Source organism: Chiloscyllium plagiosum, chromosome 22 (assembly GCF_004010195.1).
Source record: "Chiloscyllium plagiosum isolate BGI_BamShark_2017 chromosome 22, ASM401019v2, whole genome shotgun sequence".
Taxonomy (NCBI): Eukaryota; Metazoa; Chordata; class Chondrichthyes; order Orectolobiformes; family Hemiscylliidae; genus Chiloscyllium; species Chiloscyllium plagiosum.
Genome location: NC_057731.1, coordinates 44,998,806 through 45,016,597, shown reverse-complemented (window position 1 = coordinate 45,016,597; position 17,792 = coordinate 44,998,806). Strand labels below are relative to the sequence as shown.

Genomic DNA, 17,792 nt, shown 5'->3' with positions numbered 1-17,792 from the left:
AAATAGTGTTGCTATATTATTAGGTTGTTATACTAACAGTAAACAAACTACTACTCTACTCCACAAACCATAAAGAGGTTAAAAAAGCTATAAAAACTACAATTCAATAAATAACTTTTTAAAAAAAAAATTAAACCAAGTTGAACCAAGGTAAGTTAAATTACATTCAGTTGTTACCACCAAAGCTCCCCACCACCAGCAGCATCGGTTTGGAATCCTTCCTCCCAGAAATGGCCCTCCTGACTACATAAAGGCCCTGACCAATATAGCTGACAAGTCTGCGTCTATATAATTCAGAAAGGGCTGCCATGTTCTATAAAACAGTTCTATTTTCTGGTGTACCATACTCATGAGGAAGTCTGGGGCATGTGCTCCATAACTAATCTACGCCACCCCCAGAGTCCTGGGAGATTTTCCAAAACCTAACTCGTTAAAATGTTCTTCTTTGCACAGAATTAAAGAATATTAAACAGTTTCTTCCCATACGTGTCCAAAGAAGGGAGATTTGGCAAACCCAAGAGGAGGGACACCAGATCCAACTTGACCTCTGTTCCCAAGTCCCTGTGACCACCTGAAAGGGAAATGAGTTCCATCCCCAAGATAGGATATTCTAGTTAAGGCCCCCCAAAGGCATGGTCTCCAACTTCATAAATTAATTTTATACTCTGAAAATGAACCAAATAATTATTTCTATTAAGTGGGGCACAGATATCATCGGATCAGTCTGTGTAAAGGGTAATCTTATGCGTGCCTCCAGGGCAATGATGTTGGGGTCCCTCCGGAAGGCCTCTGCCAATGGCTCAATCACCAATGTAAATAATAGAAGTGAAAGGGGGCACCCTTGTTGGCTGCCTCTGCCAATACTAAAATAGAGCGCATACCATGAGTGAGAACTGCTGCTTTCAGGTTACTATATAACACTGCCATCCAGCTGGCACAAACCCCTCTAAGATCAAACCACTCCAGAACGTAAAAGAGGTACAGCCACTCCAGCTAGTCAAACTCTTTCTCAGAAGCCAGGGAGACTACCAAGAGTATTAAACATGGACCATGTTTAGTGCTCTTCTAATATTAGTAGCAGGCCTACGACCCTTAATAAAACCTGTCTGGACCTCCTTTACAATGAAGAGCAAAACCCTCTCCAACCTCAATGCCAGCATTTTCAACAGAATTTTAAAATGTAGGTTAAGTAATGATAAGGGCCTGTATGAACTGCAATCCTCTGGGGTTTTTCCTTTCTTGAGAATAACAGAAATATTTGTTTCTCTCAGAGAGAATGGGAGGTTGTCCTGACTGTACGAGTAGTTGCACATATCCAACAGTGGCCTGGTTAGCACGTCTATAAACTTGTAAAACTCAATTTGAAATCTGGGCTGGGTGCTTTACCACTCTGGAACTGCCTCATCATCTCTGGTATTTCATAGATTGTCAGAGGGGCATTCAAAAAGATGCCTGCTCTGAAGTTACAGCCAATCTGTCCTCACAGCCCTCTGACCAGTACAGCTCAAAGTAGAACTTCCTAAATGCTGCATTAATCTTTTTGGCATTGCAAGAGTACCAGCTCACTGTAATGGATGTGATAGATTGGGGGCATTCTTCTTTCTGGCCAGGTATGCTAGATATCTATCCGGGTTTATCACCATACTCAAATAACCTCTGTTTCACAAAGGAGATTTCCTTCTTTGCTGTCTGGGTGAGCGCAGCATTCAAAGTAGGCCTGAGGGCTGTAATCGTCTGCAATTTGGTTACAGATGGTCTGTCAAAGTATGCTGTCTCAGCTGCCTTCAGGCTAGCCGCGTGCAAATGCTGCTGCTCTCCCCTCTGCCACTTTCAGAAATAATCAAACTCCGTGCATAGGCCTTGGCCGTGTCCCAGAGCACCGACAGATTACTGGCCGTACCCAGATTAATGTCCCAAATGATTTTACATTTCTGCGAAAAATACTCTGTAAACTTGCTATCCTTCAAGAGGAAAGGATCTATGCACCAGTGCCATGAACCTGTCCTGGTATCAATGGCCTTAACCTCTGTGTACACTGCCGCATGATCAGAAATGGCTATGTTCCTGATTTTGCAAGACCGCATCGAATTCAAAAAGGTTGAGGGGGCAAAAAACATGTCAATCATGGTATAGCACTTGTGTGTTTGAGAAAAAGGTGAAATCCCTACCTTCAGGGTGAAGACATCTCCACACATCCATCAACCCCAGCTCCCTGCTCAGGTCCGCCACATGTGGGGACATATTCGCAAGGTCTCTAGGCGTCCTGTCCACTTCAGGGTCAATAAGTCGGTTAAAGCCTCCCCCCTATAATTGTATGACACGCCCCTAAGGGCCATCAACCTGGAAAGCATATCCATTAAAAATTTGAGGATATGTGCCAGGGGCCAATATACATTCAAAATCCCATACTCCTCTCCATGTATTAAAGCTGTAAGAATCATAAACCACCCATATTCATCCTTCATTTGGTCTAACAGTTGAAATGAGAGATTCTTCTAGATGGGCATAGCAACTCCTCTACTTTTTGAATTAAAGGATGAGAAAAACACCCAGCTGAACCCTCCCTGCTGTAACTTTAAGTGCTCCTTATCAGTTAAATGTGTTTCTTGCAGCAAAGCTACATCGACACTCTCTTTTCTAAGGATTGAAAGTATCTTTTTTCTCTTAATTGGTGAATGACTCCCCTTAACATTCATGGTGCACCATTCAAACAAATGGTTAGCCATGATCGTCCAAGACAGTCCGAGACCTCCCGAGTGAAAGAAACCATTCATAGTGCACTGAGTGAAAACAGCAGTTTGTATAAATTTAAAAATACAACTAGCAAAACTACCAAACCAAAACTTCTAACAACTACTTCTAAAACAGAACAATGTAATAACACAAATGAAAAGAGACTTGCCCCTTGCCCACGGGTGCTAGTACTACCACTCACCTCTCCATGGCTGAAGCTGTGCCCCAGCCCAGCCAACATAAAGTAAGAAAACGTTACACATCTTATAACAAGAAAATTAAAAGTGGGCACTCAACCCATACTTTAACCCTAGGTACTTCTGGCAGAAAAGAGATAAATAATCCCCCTGCCTTCCTCAACCGTCCCAACCCCCATCCCATACCAAGGGAGAAAAATGAAAAGGAAATGATGAGAATAAAAAAATGATAATGGGAAGAGAGAGAGAAAACGAAAAAACAATTCAGACCCCCACACATATTAAAAAAAACCCGACAACCAGCTAAACCAGGCAAATTACAGAAAAAAAACAAAGTAAACATTATTGTCCATATTATTCGCATCAGCCAGTATCCAGGAAGTCCTTTGCTTTTTTCAGTGAGTCAAGATTAAACACGGACTCTGCAAACTCTTTTGCCATAAACTGCACATTGTCACTCGTGACTTGTTCGGGATTTCCAAACTTGGTAAATATTTCATCTAGTTGGCCTATTTTTGCTTCTGCTGGTGCCAACTTGATAATCGTCACCTTGAGCTACTTAGAGTAGGCATCCATGGCCATTAGTAACATGGTTGAGGCCATTCCATAGGTGAAGGGGCAATACCAGTGGTATCTTCCTTACTAATGTGCCAGATTTGCAATATCCCGCTTTCTCCTCATTCTTGGAGTTCACATTGGCCACCAAAAGTAGCTCCTGTCACTGCCCCAAGATAACTTTAGGTTCTATCAGTATAAAAGAGGTGACATCTCCTGAGAGTCAGAGCATTTTCGATGTGAAGCCTTAGTTCAAGACTATCTGTGTCTTAACCTGGAGTCAGACTGGTTTTATTTCCAAAGTAGGAATTTGTAAAATGCCACATTGATTGTCTACAGATTGATTTTTGAACAAAATAGAATGCATCTGCAAATACAAATTTATACTTGATGGGTCACAAATAACTCTCATCCCCACATACGATACAGACAAATCTCACCACCTAGACAGGTAAGGGTGTAATTCTGGGTTACTATGACTAGTCCTCCCTCTCAGACTAGGTTTATCAATTGGCTTAAAAGCAGGTAGCAACAATCTTCACCTGACTCAATCACACTAGCACCTTGGGAAAAATACATAATTTTCCTAATCGGTCCTAATCGGGAACATCTGTATACCATGGGAAGGCAGCCTTGACAAGGCATCTGCATTACCATGCTACACCTGTCCATAGCTGATTTGGCATAAGTACTGATTTGGCTGACAGAACTAGTGCCCATCGCAGCAGGTGTGGTACCATGATTGATGGTATTTCCATTTAAGGGCCAGAAATGGAGATAGCAGCTTGTAGTCGGTCAGTAGCATGAAGTGCCTGCTGTAAAAGACTCCTCAGATGAGCCTCTGGCTTCAGCTGTGTTTTAATTTTGACTCCTTCCCTTTCCCCTTGGGTTCTCTTGAAGACATCCTTAGACTTGTCCCAACTCTCTTGCAAACTCAAGTTTGAACATAGAACATTACAGCGCAGTACAGGCCCTTCGGCCCTCGATGTTGCACCGCCCTGTCATACTAATCTGAAGCCCATCCCACCTACACTATTCCATGTACGTCCATATGCCTGTCCAATGGCGACTTAAATGCACTTAAACTTGGCGAATCTACTATCGTTGCAGGCAAAGCATTCTATACCCTTACTACTCTCTAAGTAAAGAAACTACCTCTGACATCTGTCTTATACCTATCTCCCCTCACTTTAAAGTTGTGTCCCCTCGTGTTTGCCGTCCCCATACTTGGAAAAAGGCTCTCACTGTTCACCCTATCTAACCCTCTGATTTGGGTCTGACAACCAATTTAAACTTCACGTTTTGTAATTGGGAACATCCAAATAATGCAAGATGTTTGCTTTTTACTATGTACAGTAGTGATTCTGCACACTGGTCCCTCAAATGTACTTTCACCAACATAAAGCCCTTTAGTGGCACTGTTTGGTCTATGTATGCCTATAATGTAATCTTGGCTGAAAAATGTGTTGCTGGAAAAGCGCATCAGGTCAGGCAGCATCCAAGGAGCAGGAGAATCGACGTTTCGGGCATAAGCTCTTCTTCAGGAATCCTGTAATCTTGGCAGGCTTCAATGGTAGTGCCCTTAACTTCCCTATCGATAGTTTCTGATTCCTGAATCAGTCTACTCTAATTTGGGAAGAACTCAGAAACAATCAGCTTCGCTCCGAACTGACCAAATGTTTGAATGAAATTTTGTTAACTCTGCCCTTATGCTTCTTCTGCAAACTCAGCTGACTCCCTGGGTGATTATGTACCTTTTGCCCTGCCCTCAGGATTGTTTTTTGTTGACTCATCTTGTTTGGGTTGTAACTGGCATTTTTGGGCAATGTGGCCACCAATTTACATTTTTGGCACTGGGATTCTCGAATCTAACATGTTGGCTCTTTGTAGCTTAACTTGCCACATTGGCAGCATTCTCCATCTGGTACCACAATTTGCTGCGTTTCTGCTACTCCATGCATCCAGGCACCGACACCCAACAGTGTTGCTTCGTAGCCTGCCAACTCCAGGAAGGTAGTGATTTCAAAGGCTGCCTTGAAATCCAAAGTCCAGGTCTCCCTGTTAGCTTCTGTTAAATGGCTACATGTCAAAGGCCACAAACCATCTGGATTTGCAAGGCATTCTGCAGGAACCCTCTGAATTCATAATCTCCAATTCCCTTGGTCAAGAACGTTCGGTTCTTGGGAATGATGATCACCAACAATCTGTCTTGGTCAAGAAAACACAACATCTTCGCCTCAGGAGGCTAAGGAAATTCAGCATGTCTTCAAAGACTTGCCAATTTTTAAAGATGCACCATAGAAAGCATCCTATCTGGATGCATCATAGCATGGTCTGGAAACTGCTGTTCGCAAGACCGCAAGAAACTAGAGTAATGAACACAGTTCAATCTATCACACAAACCAGCCTTCCATCCACTGATGTCATCTGTACTTCCTGCTGCATTAGGAAAGCAACCAACATAATGAAAGACCCCTCCCATTTCAGTTATACTTTCTTCTATCAGGCAGAAGATATAAAAGTTTGAATACAGCTTTTTCCCTGCTGTTATCAGACTTTTGAACAGACCTCTCAAATGTTGATGTTGATGTCTCTCTCTCACTCTCTCTGCTGCTGGAACACTGTATTCTGCACTCTGTTCTGCTACCCTGATGCACTTTGGTACGATCTGCGAGTATAGCACACAAAACAATGGTTTTCACTGTATCTTCATACATGTGATAGCAATAAATCAAACAAAAAAGTAGCCACAATTTGGCCAGTGGGCTCTCCGTGCCTGTTTTTAAAAATGGAGATGTTCTGCAATTGTCAGTGGCTTTGGCACAAAGTGACTTTCCAATACTTCACAAACCTTTACTGGATTGGTCTTCTCCACTGGTTTCCCTGGTCGCACCTTAGAATTGCAAATGTCTAGCTTCCAATGGTGCTCGAGAAAACCAGTTAAGTCTTCAGCCACTCTGTTACTTTGTATTCAATTAGGCATTAAAACATGCGGTGTACAGAAACAAACTTTTTGTCTCTGTTAAACTGTCTTATGGCTCCAAATTGGCCTGCCATTTTCCCTCTAGCAGGAATTTTTCCTAACACTCGAGTCTAAGTCCAATAGCTGCACAACGTTGCCTTGGTGAATGCTCTCAGTGATGATTTTGGGAATCTTCTGAGTGAGTACTCCCCTTTTTAGCCATTGGCGACAGCCCCAGTCCCCTTGTGACTGCTTCCCTCAACATTTTGTTCTGTCTCCCAGTGCGTCGACTACACTATCTCTTCAATCCCATGTTGTTTCCAATGTTTGGGTGGCATTCCACCTCCTCCCTTCTTTCCGAAAACGACAGTAGCCCACAGTTAGTGGGCTGTGACTCAGCCTCATCACCAGTCATTAGGTTTATGTCAATTTATAAATTATAAAAAGACCATGCGGTAGGCCAGTAGAAATTGACCTGGGACTTAAACTGTATCTTTATAGCTACACGGTCAGACCTAAATGGTCCCTCAATGGAACCCCACCCCAGTCAATAACCTGCTCTCAGCGTTATGTAATCAGTCAACCATGCCTCTGCCTTGTTAACATTTCTGAGCAATAGATTAGAGTGGTGCTGGAAAAGCACAGCAGGTCAGGCAGAATCCGAGGAGCAGGAAAATCGACGTTTCGGGCAGGAGCCCTTCATCAGGAATGAGGCTCATTCCAATCTTGACTCTGATCTCCAGCATCTGCAGTCCTCACTTTCACCCATTTCTGAGCAATATCCCCACAGCAGCAAGGAAAACAATTGTACCGTTCTGACAAGATTACAGACCAGCTTTGCACCTATTCATTTTTCTTTCATATCCAGAATTTCTCTTACACACAACTGAACAACTTTCTTCCAATCATTAAATCACCTGTGGCAATTTTCACCTCTTTTTAATATCCAGAAGTGCTATCACACACAACCAAACATTCTTACCCATTACCAAATCACCAATTTCTTTTGTTTTTAACTTAACCACCGCCACCAGAAAATCACCTATATAGCTACTTACATTTATATATGCAAAGCCCATTAAATTTGACCTATTCACCACCACCAGTAAATTACTTGCATCTATGTATTAACCAATAGGTATTAAGTACCAGCTCACCCGTTCTGTCTCAGGTGCATCCATCAATTTCAGTGATGTAGACTGCAGTTTATATTAACTCTTTTTAAAAGAGAAACAGTTGTGTTACGGATCAGACCAAAGCCCCTGAGAACATATCAAGGAAACATCCCAAACTCGGTAACTTTGATCCAAGTGTAAGGTGATGTGTTCTGATGTGATGTGATTTGATTGGTCAAACTACTAGGTTTTATTCTTACATCACACTTTATTGTTACACCACACTTTATTCTTACATCACAGTTAAAATACAAACCAAATATAGAATTGCCATAGCTTTAACTCTATTAAAATACTTAAAACAATATATTATTTAATTACTATCCATCAACTGTTCCAATATAGCAGCATCCTGTAAACACACCCTTGGCAAAAGCAAATTCAGCAAAACAGATTTCCGTCACTTTCTATCTCTTCCAGGAGAAGGAACACCAACAGAATGAATTGAACAGCAGAGAAAGAATTCAAGTTTTTTGCAGCAGCAGAGAGAGAGAGAGAGAGATTCACTCCAAAAACCCCAACTTCAACAACCGAGGAGACCTGCCACTCATAGCAAGTTTGACTGATATAATGGCGGAATGGAGATTCAGCCTGGCTCAATTAAGAAGATAGCATTGCAGGGCAAAGATGTAATATGATCTATTCTAATCCACGGTCTATCATAAACTGATAATAGCACACTTTATCCAGGCATCTAAAAATATGACACAGGCCCTGAGTAGAGCAACCCTGTGGTCTGACTTTATTAAATGTGTTTGCTAAAAGACAGCTTTTTTTTTGTGTCCATCCACAGACCTAGAAAGAACTAAATAATAATCTGAAAAGTATGTCCTTTTAAAAAAAACACATGGTTCTTTCCCTTTTGTATTTTTTTACTTTGCCTGATATAGCTATGCCAACTGTAATAGGCTCATTCAGGTGCTTGGTACCCTTCCTTCAGTGAACAGCATCACAGCTAAACTTGATGTTGCTTTCCATTAATGTCCTCACACACTCTCCATCTGAGATCACTGTACTGAAATGGAGTAGTATTTGATTTCGACCCTTGTTTTTAACTCTCATGTCTGACCGCTAGCTAGCCTGGTTAAAATAAGCCAAGTCCAGCACACACCTGGGACTAGACCCTTCCTGGAATTTCAGTTTTCTACCCACAAATAAAGACCTTCTAAATGTTTGCCTGTGAAGTAAGTAACATTACTCTTTAAACATTCAACAGGAAATTTTTTATCTGTCCACAAGGTGGCAACAAATCTCCTGTTTCACCTTCAACTACACGGGAACTGTTCTGAGTGCATTAACACAACTCTTCCCACTCAGCCCAAGAGGACAGCAAACAATGAGAGAGGTTAACATTTTACTGCTGCTGCTTAAAACATGCCTCAGTATTGATCAGTGCTCGTATACATTAATAAGTCTTTAAGATGATTAGAGGCATTTACAAAGTAGATAGAGAGAAATTGTTTCTTCTGTGTGAAAACCTTGGAGTGCAGGTTCATAGCTCCTTGAAACTGGAGTCGCAGGTAGATAGGATAGTGAAGAAGGCGTTTGGTATGCTTTCCTTTATTGGTCAGAATATTGAGTACAGGAGTTAGGACGTCATGTTGAGGCTGTACAGGACATTGGTTAGGCCACTTCAGGAATATTGCGTGCAATTCTGGTCTCCTTCCTATCGGAAAGATGTCGTGAAACTTGAAAGGGTTCAGAAAAGACATACAAGGATGTTGCCAAGGTTGGAGGATTTGAACTACAGGGAGAGGTTGAATAGGCTGGGGCTGTTTTCCCTGGAGCATTGGAGGCTGAGGGGTGACCTTCTAGAGGTTTATAAAATCATGATGGACATGGATAAGGTAAATAGACAAGGTATTTTCCCTGGGGTGGGCGAGTCCAGAACTAGAGGGCATAGGTTTAGGGTGAGAGGGGAAAGATATAAAAGATACCTAAGGGGCAACTTTTTCACGCAGAGGGTGGTATGGAATGAGCTGCCAGAGGAAGTTGTAGAGGCTAGTACAATTGCAACACTTAAAAGGCATCTGGATAGGTATATGAATATGAAGGGTTTGTAGGAATATGGGCTGGGTGCTGGCGTGTCTGACTAGATTGGGTTGGGATACCTGGTCGGCAAGGACGAGTTGGACCGAAGGGTCTGTTTTCATGCTGTACATCTCTATGACCCTAAGAAATGCTCCATGATCACCCCATCCCCTCTGCCACACCAATCAGGTTTTATTTAGAGCTTTCAAAACTGAGACAGATAGATGTTTGCTGGGAAAGGGAGTTCAAAGTTAAGGAGACCAAGGTGGAATAAATGGAATTAAGATAATCTAACTGAATAAAAGAACACATTTGAGGTGATGAGTTCTCTCCTGAGGTTTCTAAATACCCAGTGAATTTGTGCATGGGATAGTGGGCTTCTATTGTCATAGAGTCCTACAGCATGGAAACAGATCTTTCGGTCCAACAAGTCTACACTATGTTCCCAAACCAACCTAGTCCCACCTTCCTGTGTTAGGCCCAAATCCTAACAAACCCTTCCTATTCAAATTTATCCAAATTATCCAAATGTCTTTTAAATGATTTAAGTGGATCTGCATCCACTACTTCCTGTGGCAATTCAGAACACATACGAACCACTCCCTGTGTAAAAAGGTTGATCCTTGTCCTTTTTAAATCTTTTTCTCTCACTTTAAAAATACGCGCCATAGTTTTGAACTCCCCCACACTTGGGAAAAGATCCTTGCTATTCACCTTACCTATGCCCCTCTACAAGATCACTCCTCAACCTCCTACACTCCAGTGGAAAAAGTCAAAATCTATCTTTACAACTCAAATGTTCCATTCCAGTAACATGCTGGTAAATCTTTCCTGAACCTTCTCCAATTTAATAATAGCCTTCCTATAACAGGGTGACCAGAACTGTACACAGTATTTCAGAAGAACTCTCACCAATGTCCCATATAACCTCAACATGACATCCCAACTCCTCTACTCAAAGGTCTGAGCAATGAAGGCAAATGTGCTAAACGCCTTCTTCATCACCCAGTTTATATGTGATGCAAATTGCAAAGAAGTATGTACCTGTACCCTAGGTCTCTCTGTTCTACAACACCACCCAGGGCTGTACCATAACTGTAAAAGTCCTGCTTTTGTTTGTTTTACCAAAATGCAATACCTCACATTTATCCAAATTAAATTCCATCTGACACTCATTGGCCCAATTGATCAAGATCTCTTTGTAATCTTAGATAACCTTCTTCACTATCAACTATACCACCAATTTTGGTGTTATCTGCAAATTTACTCACCATGTCTCCTAAATTTTCATCCATATTGTTTATGTAAATGACAAACTAAAGAGGACCTTATACCGATCGTGGTGAAACACTGCTGCTCACAGGCCTTCAGTCTGAAAAACAACCCTCCACCACAACCTTCTGTTTCCTACCATAAAGCCAATTTTGGCAAGCTCTCCCCGAAACCCATGTGATCCAACTTTACTAATTAGTGGACCATGCAGAACTTTGTTAAAGGCTTTACTAAAGACCATGTAAATAACGTCTACCCCCTTCCCTCATCAATCTTTTTGGTTACTTCCTCAAAACACTCAATAAAGTTTGTGAGACACGATTTCCCTAGCACAAAGCCATGCTGACTGTCCCTAATCAGTCCTTGCCTTTCCAAATGCATGTAAATCCTATCTTTCAGAATTACCTCCAACAAAATACCCAACACTGATGTCAGACTCACAGGTTGCTAGTTCCCAGGTTTCTCCTTACAGCTTTTCCAAAATAAAGTCACAGCATCAGCCACCCTCCAGTCCTCCAGCACTTTCCTTGGTTATAGATGATAAAAATATCTCTGGTAGGGGCCCCACAATTCCTTCCCTAATTTCCCACAATATCTGTTATACACTTAATCAGGCGCTGGAAATTTGTCCACCTTTATGTTTTCTAAGACCTCTAGCACTTGCTCTTGTGTAATGTGAATTTTTTTTCAAAACATTAATATTTATTTCCCCAAGTTCTCTAGCCTCCATTTCCTTGTCCACAGTAAGAACTGACATAAACTATTGTCTCAGGAGACTGGAGGATGGGGTGGGAGGGTGGTGACCTACCCAGTTACTGGGTGGAACCCACATACCAGAGAGTGTAAAGACAGCTGCTGTGCAGCAGGAAGGAGATCACACAAGATCTAAGGAATTCAACCTTCATAAAAGGTGAGGAAAGTCAGCAGATGCATGGAATCATAAAGTGTGGAAGGTAATTTAGTCCAACATTTTTGGCTAGCCCTTTGAAAGAGTGATTCAGTTAGTTCAACACCTGCAATTTCCATCCTGCAATTTTGAAAGTTATTATTGAATCAGCTTTCAACTTACTTTCAGGTGATACATTCTACATAACAACAACTCATGTTTAAATTAAAAAATCACATCCCTTGTGCTTTTTTTTGTCAATTATCATGAATCTGTGATTTTTAGTTACCAACCCTCCTGCCAGTAGATTTACTCGATTATAAACTCCTAATGTTTTGAACAACTCTATTAAATGTCCTAGAAATCATCTTCAACAAGAAAGATGGCTTTTTCAGGATCACTACATAAATCCCTAGTTCCAGGTACCACTGCAGTAAACCTCCTTTCGTAATCTTTGCAAGAATTTGACATTTTTCTTAAAACTGTGCCTCAGAATGGACACAGCAGGTTGCTGCTGGTATAGTATTGCCTTCCCTATGCTTTACTCCCTAAATCTGATGATAAAAGATCAATCACTCTGTTTTCTCACATTGTAAAGCAAACAGATGATGAAGATATTTCATGTTACAGATACATAAAAAAAAACGCTCAAAGCAGATATGTCAGCCTGGACTTGGAGGTGAATTGGTGGTTCCTTAGCCTGTATGATGCAGTATCAAACTGGATGACACATATACAAACACAATGGAATAGGTCTCTGCCAACCTGCAGCAGTGTCACCAATCCCTCTCATGTGGCTTCCTGTATGGCAGTCCCAGCTGTTCAAAGATGTCTTGTTCGGTTGTCGTAGAGATGATTATTCCTGTGGTGATTTTGGCATTTCCCTTCCTCAGGACGTGGCAGTTCAATGAGTGCTCCGAGAGGCTCATACCCTTTGTCTTCGCCAAAGCCCGCATGGAGCGATTAAAATATGCGGATCCAGTAAAGTACATCAGGGCACAGGCAAACTCACTGTATGGCACCACAATGATGTCGAGCCTCCGGTGACGGTGCCCAGGACCTGGAAGCCGGCAAACTCCCAGATACTTCTTCTGGTTCCCACTCTCCTCCTGACTGACCAGGTCATCCGTTAGAAATCCTGCCAAAAATAAATTCAAGAGTCAAACCTTATCAGAAAATATTCTGTGGTTGTGAAAATGTGAGATCTATGTTAAAGAGCTACTCAGGAGTGTTCGCTCCCAGTCGGAGAAAACTTCAGCGGTCTGGGACATTCGACCTCAGATCTTTGAGTGACTGTCCTCCAAGGCGGACTTCAGGACAGGCAACAATGAAAAGTGGCCGAGTAGAGACTGATAGCCAAGTTTGGTACCCATGGGGATGGCCTCAACCGGGATCTTGGGTTCATGTCACACTACAGGTGACCACCATTGCACTATACACACACACAGACAGACGGACACACTCCAAGACACACAGTCTCCTACAAACACACACTCACACAGACCCTCATAGCTAACACATAAACTCCCAAATACACCCTCTCACAGACTTATACCCCTTTACACTCAAACTCACATACATACACACACATAACCCCCCACCCACGCACACACATGTACACATATAAGTTTGTGGGGTGAATTTGTATTGCAGAATTACATTTTACTTTGCTCAAAACTGCATGAATCCATGTACGATTCTATAAATCCTTTTTTTAGATTAGAATTGGTTTGACCATGTGGCACAGAGAGCCTCACACAGGGAAGCTCACACCTTCAATACATTATCTGGGCCGACATGACACCAATTGTTAAAAAGTTCTCTTGAATGTAAATTTTAAAAACATTTTGTGATTTACATATGAAAGAACTGAAACCAATATGGTCATTCTCAAAGATGAGAGACTTAACAAACAATCCAGGTCTTTTTCAATATATAATTACAGTTACATCACACTGTAAACATTTGCTATAAATTCTGTGTCTTATGATCTTATACTCCACCTGATGAAGGAACAGTGCTCCAAAAGCTAGTGCTTCCAAATAAACCTGTTGTACTATAACCTGGTGTTGTGTGATTTTTAACTCCGTACGCAGGAGAACCTTGAATCAAGTGCAAGCAGTTTCAGCATGGGGTTAGATTGAGAATAAGGTTCCTTCTACTCTTTTAAATTCAAAACGTCCCTATCAACACGGCAGGATGGGTACAACCTGGGCTTAGATACAGAGTGTCACCTGTCAAATGTTCCCATGACAGAGACACAGGGTTTGATACAGAGTAAAGCCCCCTCAACTCTTTTAAACTGAAAGTAAAGCTCTCTGAGCACTGTTCTCATCAAACACTCCAGCACAGAGACAGCATGGAATCCGAGTCATGGCAGTAATTGCTTTGCCTGTCTCACTCTTTTATGGGCGGCACGGTGGCACAGTGGTTAGCACTGCTGCCTCACAGCGCCTGAGACCCGGGGTCAATTCCCGCCTCAGGCGACTGTCTGTGTGGAGTTTGCACGTTCTCCCCGTGTCTGCGTGGGTTTCCTCCGGGTGCTCCGGTTTCCTCCCACAGTCCAAAGATGTGCAGGGTCAGGTGAATTGGCCATGCTAAATTGCCCGTAGTGTTAGGTAAGGGGTAAATGTAGGGGTATGGGTGGGTTTCGCTTCGGCGGGTCGGTGTGGACTTGTTGGGCCGAAGGGCCTGTTTCCACACTGTAATGTAATCTAAAATCTAATCTAGATACAGAGTAAAGCTCCCTTGATTAAACTGAAAGTAAAGTTCTTTCTACAATGTCCCCATCCAAAACTTCCAGGGTAGGTATTGCCTGGGATTAGATGCAGAATAAGCTCCTTTTACTGCCACATCAGATACCTACAGGGCAGCAACTGCTGACTCTTCTTCTGGATGATTTGCTCCCACAATGTATTTAAATTCCAACCTTAAACAGTTGCCCATACTGTATTAAATACTGAGATTGTAGAACACTCAGGCAGTGTGAAACTGTGCACCACCCAGGAAACTCATCAGTGACAATTCCCAGGAATGACTGATGATCCCTGATTGCTCTCTGATACATCAGACCTGAGGCTAAACAAACGAAAGATGCATTTTTTTTTTGGGTGGGGACAGTAATAATGAGATTCACCTCCATTACAGAACACTGGTAACATCTTTGTTCTGATATTCTGCCTGTATCTATTACTCTTTTGTCACACTTACCTGTGTCCCTCAGACCTGCAAGGATCTTACTAAAGACACCACGATGCGATTTGCCATCCGGATGTGTGATGAGGACATCTACATCACCACAGGTGGCCCTCCCACGTCGATAGGAGCCACAGGCTACAGCAATCAGGGATGGATCGATTGACTGAGCCATGTCCCTCACCTAGACATCAAAGATAATAAACACTGATAATAAGAAATACTGGATCACAGTTCACACCCCTTTCCATTTTGACACTGGATTACTGCTGATGACCATCTCTGCTGACACTGGATTACTGATAATTACTCGCTTACTCTCAGCTGTTTCTCCTGTTTCTTATCTTTGGCACTCTCTCTCTTCTGTCTCATGATCTTCCTTCATTCCCATCAAAGCTCCTTAACTCCTGCCTCCTTAATTGCAACTAGTAATTTCCCTCGATTCCACCTTCAAAGTGTTCCTAAATGGTCACTTCTGAACATATTGATGCTGAGATTTTGCAGTGAAGCCACTGATTGTGAAGCAGCTGAAAGACTCTGGAGAGCTTCAGTCAAACCTAGCTAATCCATTTGACATACAGATAGATGGTATAATCCTGTTAGTCCCTTTCTCAACTCCTTACAGCCTCAATAAGGGCGCAGTCATTGCTGTCAGTAATCCTATCACTGAACAATGGCCTCTGCTCCCCTCAAACTGACAACTGTTGAGTCCTCTGATTGATTTGTGCACTGAGCTGGTGTTTGCTCATCCAATCCTGGATAGGAGGCTATTCTCTATTTACACTGCACAGTGAAGTGGGAATGACACACTGCACCCCTTCCCTCCTGCTGAGCAACATTCCTTGAGTCTGATACTCCACAGTGGGTGCCATGGTTTTGAGCTTCTTGCTGTTCCTGTGACAACTGTTGGGTCAGCTGTGCATGTGTGTGGGTAAGCTCAGCAGGATCTGCCAATCACAGTGGACTATATACCTCTATTAGAGGATAGCCTTTAACAGTTTCCTTTATCTGTACTAAATACTCCTGGATTCCCTACCAAGTTCATTTAAAACCTGAGGACTCTGAGCTGCTCTTGCTTGCCTTGGTGTCCTCTGTTTTGTGGGAAGGATTGGTATATTCCCCCATTCTGCAACATTAACAGCCTGAACTGTTGTGTCCACATGAACATAAACAAAGTCACCAACAGAAGGACTATCAAATAAAATGTTGACATTGAGCCAGAAAGAGATATTTAATCAGATGATGGAATTCAATCCAGATAAATGTGAGTTGACACACTTGGTCAGGACAGAGAAAGGAAAGGCATACATGAAGAACAGTAGAAACCTCTGAAGTACTGATGTTCAAAGGGACCTTAAAGTGGTGGGTCAGGTAAATAATGTGGTTAAGAAGGCATACAGGATTCTTGCCTTTGTTAGACAAGGCATACAGTTTAACAGCAGGGAGGTTACACTTTAACTCTATATAAAACGTTGGTTAGGCCACAGCAAGAATATTGTGTGTACATTATAGAATGGATGTAATTGCACTAGAGAGTCTGCAAAGGAGACTGACAAGGATGTTGTCTGGGCTGGAGAGTTTTAATTATGAAGAGGGATTTGATAGACTGGGTTTACTTTCCTTGGAGCATAGACTGAGGGGAATGACATGTATAATGTATAAAATAATGATGGGCAGAGATAGGGTAGACAGGAAGGAACTTTTTCCTTTAATGGGGGGATCAATGATTAGGGGCATACATTTAAGGTAAGAGACAGACGGTTTGGGGGAATATAAGGAAACATCTTTACATCCAGAAAATGTTGGGAATCTGGAACTCACTGCCTGTTAGGATAGTAGAAGCAGAAATCCTCATAATATTAATAAGTATTTAGATGTACACTTGTGACGATGCCAAAGCATACAAGACAACAGGCCAAATGCTGGAAATGGGATTACAATGTTTCTGACTGGCACAGACTCATAGGTCATAGGGCCTTTTTCTGTGTGTTCGACCTCAATGGTTCGTTGACGATGACTCTATGATGAAATGCTTGATTGAAGATGCAGGTTTTAAGAAATGCCTTGCGAAGTAGAGAGGCAGAGGTTTATGGCTGGTGTTCTAGAGCCTGTGGCCCAGTTGCCAAAGCCACAGACACCAATGGTGAGTGATGAAAATCAGAGACGCTGAAGAGTTTAAATTGGGAGTCTGCAGAGTAAACATAAGATTGAAGGGAGAGTACAGAGATAGTGAGGAGTGAGGCCATGGAGGGATTTGAAAACAAGGATGAGAATTTAAAAACAAGAGGTCATGAAACAGGTTAGTAAGGTCAGTGAGCATGGGGTGATGGGTGTAAGTTGAGCTACAGGCGGCAAAGTTTTGATTCGCCTCAAACTGATGTTGAATGGAAGATGGCAGATGAAAAATGTGTTGCTGGAAAAGCGCAGCAGGTCAGGCAGCATCCAAGGAGCAGGAGGATCGACGTTTCGGGCCTAAGCCCTTCTTCAGGAATGAGGAAGGTGTGCCAAGCAGGCTAAGATAGGGAGGAGGGACTTGGGGAAGGGGCTTTGGGAATGCAATAGGTGGAAGGAAGTTAAGGTGAGAGTGATAGGCCGGAGAGGGGATGGGGGCGGAGAGGTCGGGAAGAAGATTGCAGGTCAAGAAGGCGGTGCTGAGTCCGAGGGTTGGGACTGAGATAAGGTGGGGGGAGGGGAAATGAGGAAGCTGGAGAAATCTGCATTCATCCCTTGTGGTTGGAGGGTTCCTAGGCGGAAGATGAGGCGCTCTTCCTCCAGATGTCGTGTTG

The 17,792-nt window shown here is 42.5% G+C and overlaps 1 protein-coding gene across 3 annotated transcripts in view; it reads right to left on the bottom strand.

Moving 5' to 3' along the window:
* Positions 1 to 11,404: 11,404 nt before the first annotated feature.
* The window catches only part of poll (polymerase (DNA directed), lambda), a 38,157-nt gene continuing 31,769 nt past the window's right edge, over positions 11,405 to 17,792 (bottom strand). For all 3 annotated transcript variants that reach the window (XM_043712920.1, XM_043712919.1, XM_043712921.1), the window contains 2 exons: positions 15,022 to 15,190; positions 11,405 to 12,949 (listed from right to left, as the gene is read on the bottom strand). In XM_043712920.1, coding sequence (XP_043568855.1) covers positions 12,588 to 12,949; positions 15,022 to 15,190 — 531 coding nt within the window. In that variant the 3' untranslated portion in view covers positions 11,405 to 12,587. The remainder of the gene's footprint in view (positions 12,950 to 15,021; positions 15,191 to 17,792) is intronic.